This window comes from Mirounga angustirostris, unplaced genomic scaffold (genome assembly GCF_029215605.1).
Source record: "Mirounga angustirostris isolate CCGP_5_RB_7025 unplaced genomic scaffold, mMirAng1.0.hap1 SCAF_14, whole genome shotgun sequence".
Lineage (NCBI taxonomy): Eukaryota > Metazoa > Chordata > Mammalia > Carnivora > Phocidae > Mirounga > Mirounga angustirostris.
This window is the reverse complement of record NW_026991722.1, coordinates 74,008,444-74,014,443: the sequence shown is the minus strand read 5'-3', so window position 1 is coordinate 74,014,443 and position 6,000 is coordinate 74,008,444. Positions and strand designations below refer to the sequence as shown.

The 6,000-nt window shown below is 46.7% G+C and overlaps 1 protein-coding gene across 1 annotated transcript in view; it reads left to right on the top strand.

The window, feature by feature from the left end:
* CFAP251 (cilia and flagella associated protein 251) overlaps positions 1-6,000 on the top strand; it is a 70,114-nt gene continuing 64,114 nt past the window's right edge. Inside the window, exons 1-4 of the mRNA XM_045887719.3 lie at positions 1-1,123; positions 1,295-1,306; positions 1,505-1,672; positions 2,576-2,929. Of these exons, the coding sequence (XP_045743675.2) occupies positions 860-1,123; positions 1,295-1,306; positions 1,505-1,672; positions 2,576-2,929 (798 nt within the window). The 5' untranslated portion in view covers positions 1-859. The remainder of the gene's footprint in view (positions 1,124-1,294; positions 1,307-1,504; positions 1,673-2,575; positions 2,930-6,000) is intronic.

Below are 6,000 nucleotides of genomic sequence, written 5' to 3'. Positions count from 1 at the left end.
GCCCGGGGCGGCCTCAGAGAGACCCGAGCTGGAGGAAGGAGCCGCGCCTGGGCGTTGTGTCCCCCCCCCCCACAGCCCCCCCCCCCTTTCCTCCCTTCCCCTGGACCCCCCGCATCAAGATGCGCCCGCGAAGTTTGCAGTCCGAGCAGGCCCCGTGCTCAGGGCCCCGGGCTCGGAATCGTAGCAATGCTTTTCCAGCCGGAGGAAGCGAGCGTTAGAGAGGTCTGCCTCTTCCCAGCCGTGTGATCTGATTAAGTCCCTTCAACTCCCAGAGCCTCAAACTCAAGTTTGTCGGAAGAAATAAATGCGAGACTGTGTTAGAAGTCTGTTAAACTTTGTAAACGATTGCTGCCTTTCTCAAGCCCTCTGCGGCAGCTGCGTTGAGCATTTTACGTGTCATCTCAACCCCAGAGTTTAGGGTTCTCATTTTTATTCTGCCTGTGAGCGAATTTGGACTCTGAGGGGGTACAGTGACTTGCCCAAGGTCACAGAGCAAGTGGGTGGTGGAACCAGGATTCAGTGCTAGGAGAGGCCGACTGCAAAGCCCATGCTTTTAACCACTAAGCCACTGCTTCTGCCCTTATTTACAGTGTTAGAATTGTTGTTAATGCCTGGGTTGTCAGTTTGCTGCCTGTGGGAATATGAATATACATAAAGTGAGTTACAATGCTCTAAAGTTATTCCTAGAAAGATGAGAGGCCCCGGCATCAATATGCTTTAGATTTGGGACAGGCTTTCCCAGAAGTATGGGATTCCTTTCATTCCTGTGGAAAGGAATCGGAGCTGGTATTGCACACTTCATCAATAGGTTAGTGCACCAGGAAATTAAAATGGGAAACCGAGGGAACTACTGATTGTTATGGTCAAAATTTCTCTAAAGGAAACTCCACAAAGAAGAATGTCAGATGCAGGGGAGTCCCCACTAGAAGAAGCAGAAGAAGATGGAGAAACAGAAATGGAAGAAGAGTATAACCAATATTACAGAGAGGTGGAAAGTGTGCAACAGGAATTAAAAGAAGATGACATATTAGTACGGAAAGAGCCTCAGCAGGAGGGGGAGCAAGAGGAGGAGGAAGAGGAAGGAGAGGAGGAAGGGAGAGAGGAAGAGGAAGAGAAGGAAGGAGTGGAGGAGAAAGGGGAGGAGGGGGAGGAAGGGGAAAAGGAGGTGGGGGACGAAGAAAGGGAGGAGGGGAGGAGGGGAGGGAAAAGGGAGGAGGGGGAGGAAAGGGAGGAAGAAGGGGAAGAGGGGGAGGAAGGGGAAGAAGGGGAGGACGGGGAGGAAGGGGAAGCGGAGGAGGAGGATAGAGTGGAGGAAGAGGAGCCAGGGGAGGAGGGGGGAGGAGTAGAGGAGAAAGAGAAGAAAGGACAAGAGGGGGAGGAGGAGGAATGGGAGAAGGAGGAAGGAGTGGAAGAAAAAGGGGAGGAGGAGGAAGAAGGGGAGGAATGGGAAGAGGAAGACGAAGGGGAGGAGGAGGAAGAGGGGGAAGAATATGGGGGGGAGGAGGAGGCCGTCAGAGAAGAAATAGAGGAAAAGCCTGGAGCAGCCCAGGAGGAGGGGGCTGCGGGACAGGAAGAAACCACAGTGAAGCCTCCAGAAGTCACCAAGTCCATGACCAGTTTGAAGAGACTTACATTGACTGATTCCCAGTCAGTCATGTCAGGAACTTCCCTAGTAAGTAGTAATTTTAAGTCATTCATTCATTCATTCATTCATTTATTCAGAATCATTGAATGCTTACCATATGCCAGGCTATGGGGATAATACAAATAAGATACAATCCATTCACTTAAGGAGCTCTAGGGTGTGTAGGGAGGCAGACTGATACATGAACACCATAAAACAATATGCTAAGTGCAGTGATTGAGAGATGCATGGAAGATATTTAAAAAACAAAAAACAAGGACTTAGCCCAACTAGGAGGATGGTCAAGGAAAGCTTCCTGGAGGAGGTGTGCAGCGGAGCTGACATAAAGAGCTCCTAGGGGTTAGTTAGAGTGTGCTTGTCTAAGAACAGAGTCAGCGTGATCGTAATAATGTAGGCCCGACTCAGCTGTGGTACAAGGAGAAGTGACTCTGTGACTCGTCTATCCTTGGAGACAACCAGTGCCACTTAGAAGAATGGTTTTGCTGTGTGGTTCTGCTAGTAGGCCAAGAATATACCTGGCACACCCACGATTCATGCTATTTAAGTACAAAATGTCCCAGGCTCCTTTTTATTTTTTTTTAATCATTGTTATTTTTTAAGATTTTATTTATTTATTTGACAGAGAGAGAGAGCGAGTGAGAGAGCGCACAAGCAGGGGGAGTGGGAGAGGAAGAAGCGGGCTCCCCACTGAGGAGGGAGCCCAATGTGGGGCTCCATCCCAGGATCCCAGGATCATGACCTGAGCCAAAGGCAGATAACCAACTGAGCCACCCGGGTGCTCCCCAGACTCCTTTTTAAAACACTTCATAGTTTCAATGTGAGGCGAACACTAAGGCTGGCTGAATAGGAACAGAAAGGAAAGTAAAGGAGGGAATGAAGCAGCTACACACTGTATTTGGAATCACAATCGTCTTTTATTTCTTTTTTAAGAGAACCCTTAGCGAGTCAAAGCATTCATTAGAATCAGAGCATTCTGAAACAAATGAGCTTTTAAGAGACTTGAGCTCAGAACTAAGATTTCTTGATTTGGATCAAACCCGTTCTGAGGAACAAGATATTAGTTTCCCTGAAACACAGTCCTCAAGTGAGCTCAGGGAGAAAATCGACCAGATGCCCCAAGATGAATTGGGACGAGAAAGGAGAGAAGAGAAAAGATTATCATACTTAAGTGACGAACAAGAGAAGGAATTCCAGTCCAAAGCAGAGATCCCGGAGAAATCACTGGTGTCTGCCAGCGAGGACATTTTGTTTCAAAAGGATGACCATGCCAACGTGTATCCTTTGGTAAGTGTAACATGCTCTTTAATTTCCTCCAGTGCTTTGAGAGCATTGTGAAATAAGGGAATTTTATGCATATGGGAAAAAAATACCACCAGAAAGATCCCTTTTGAACTAATAATAGACTCGTGTGTTTTAAAGTTCAGTTCAGCACTCTGGGCTGACGTGCGACAGGAGCGCTGCATCTGGGTCCAATAGTGTTGCTCCTCAGGCAGGACATTCCGGACGTGGTTTGTCTGTTGCATAGGGTGTTGTTTCTTGTGGGAGACTCAAGCTCCATCTTCCCCTCTCTTCCCCTTCTCCTTCTCTCTCACTTCCTCCATTCCTTTCCCCTTTCTCTCCTCTCCTCACCTCTTCTGCCTTAGCTGGCTTGATACCTCTTTACAAGCTCCTAAAACCATTACGGGCTCCTAAAACTATCCATTCGGAAATGGACCAGAAAGTGAAAGGTTGGAAAAAGTGAAAGCCACTGAGAAAAGCACCAGGAGGTCCAAAGGAACCTGCCTTTGCTGTCACAACAATATTCCAGGGAGGCACCATCTGCAAGGAATACAAATATTACCATTTACCAAGAGAAGGAAGAGGAGAGTTTTTCCCTTCTTTTTCCATCTGCTCCTGAAAATTGCTTCCTAGGATTCATCTCCTTTTTTTCCCCTGTAGATTCCGCCTTTGGAAGATTTGTAAGTGATTGAATGTACACAAAGTGTTTAATGTAGTTCCTGACACACAGTGAGCACTTGACGAGTGTTCACATCTAGATGATGACGATGAGGATCATGGAAAATGCCTAGTGGGAGATGCAGACAACTGACAGCCTCCTTTCTGTAGATTGGGTTTACTTTGAGCAGTGGAGTTCAAGGTCAAAGTTTGTGCTTGCTCAATCTGAAAGAATAATAATCGCTTCTCAGCCTTTTGGCTAAGATCAAGTGTGAAAGAAAGAATAAGTTTTAGAGCCCATTAAGACTTTGTCTTGTTTAGCCAGCTGACAAGACATCAGGTGATATCACTAATGAGAGCAAGTGACCTCTGTGCCAGGGGTTTGGGTCCCCTGTTAGCTTTGGGCTCACTGCAGAACCCAACTCTTCTAGACCACCTCCTTCTGCAAATTTGTTTAGTTCTTTGAGGACACTTCCTTTTTTTCCCCCATTCCTGTATTGTTTTTTTTTTCTTTATGTTAAAATTAATAGGTGCTCTTTTAAATAATTTTTTTTTTAAGATTTTATTTATTTGCGAGAGAGAGAATGAGAGACCGAGAGCATGAGAGGGAGGAGGGTCAGAGGGAGAAGCAGACTCCCTGCCGAGCAGGGAGCCCGATGCGGGACTCGATCCCGGGACTCCAGGATCATGACCTGAGCCGAAGGCAGTTGCTTAACCAACTGAGCCAGCTGAGCCACCCAGGCACCCCAATAGGTGCTCTTTTAAAAAAAATTTAGGGCACCTGTGTGGCTCAGATGGTTGAGCGTCTGCCTTCTGCTCAGGTCATGGTCCCAGGGTCCTGGGATCGAGTCCCGCATCGGGCTCCCTGCTCCTTGGGAGCCTGCTTCTCCCTCTGCCTCTCTCTCTCTGTCTCTCATGAATAAATAAATAAAATCTTTAAAAAAAAAAAAAAAAAAAAAACTTTAAAGCAGGGGCGCCTGGGTGGCTCAGTTAGTTAAGTGTTTGAGTCTTAATTTCAGCTCAGGTCATGATCTCAGAGTTGTGAGATGGAGCCCCGCATCCGGCTCTGCGCTGGGCATGGAACCTGCTTGGGATTCTCTCTCCCTCTGTCTCTCCCCGCTCTAAAAATAAATAAATAAAAATAAAAAATAAAAAAAAAATTTCAAGCAGATTCCTCTTCTTGCACAGACCACACCAAATCCATTTCCCTGAGGTGACTACTGTTTGGTGTAACTGTGTATCTTTCCAGACGTTTTCCTGGGCATCTGCAGACATGTTGTCTGTGCGCTCCTGTGTGCATGCACACACCCCATGACACCTTAGGTTTTGTTTTACCAGTAAGATCTTCTGCATTACCGCAGAATGTCTTTCCACTCACCATGTCTCGGAGGATTTTCTGTATCTGGGCATGTAGGTCCACTTCCTCATTTTAAATTCAACCGGTTCTCTATTATTGATGGCTGTGTGTTACTTCTGATTTGTTCTCACCAGAGGTGCTTCAGGGAGTGTGCTCTTGGCCCTCTCTCTGCCCGCAGCATCCCCCTTTTCCTTTGGGATGTCCTGCCTTATGCCAAAGGCCTGGAATAACTCACCGTGCTCAGGGTAAATGGGGATAACCATAGATACCGTCTCCAGCCCAGAAAACAAGGTATCATGCATTTATGAGGACGACTCTTACGATTGTCAAATGTAGTGCAATCTGGCTTTGACAATAGCGTTTGTGTTCGTGTTTTGGAAGATTGCTTTAAGAGATGGCTGTCTCCATGATCATTCACCATGAATGGTAAAACTAGTGCAAATGCAGTTGATACTGTGTGGTTTCAGTTAATGTGAGTGCTGCTTGAGCAAGGAAGTTCTGTTAATACTGAGTGAATTTGTTACCAAAAATCTCAGATCACTTAGCCATCACTTTAGACACTACCACATTTGACTGATTGGCCTCAGACTGTTTTTTTTTTTAAGTAATCTCTACACCCGGTGTGGGGCTGGAACACTCTGGAGATCAAGAGTCGTAGGCTTTACTGACTGAGCCAGCCACACACCCCTAAATGGACTATGGTTTTGAGCAGTTTAGATTTATAGCAAACGAAACGAAAAGCACAGAGTTCCCATATACTCCCTTGTGCCCCCCCCCCCAGGCCAGGTTCCCCTTTCGTTAATATCTTGCATTAGTGTGGGACATTTGTTACAGTTGATGAGCTCATATTGATCGTTATTATTAACTGAAGTCCATCATCCACCTTAGGGGTCACCCCTCGTGGTGTAACATCCTCTGGGCTTTGACTAAGGTATAACGAGGTGTATCCACCATTGTGGTGTCCTACAGAGTAGTGTCGCTGCGCTCAAATCCCTCATGCCCCACTCTCCATCCCTCCCTCTACCCCCTCTCTCCCCGGCAACCATTGGTTTTTTTATTGTCT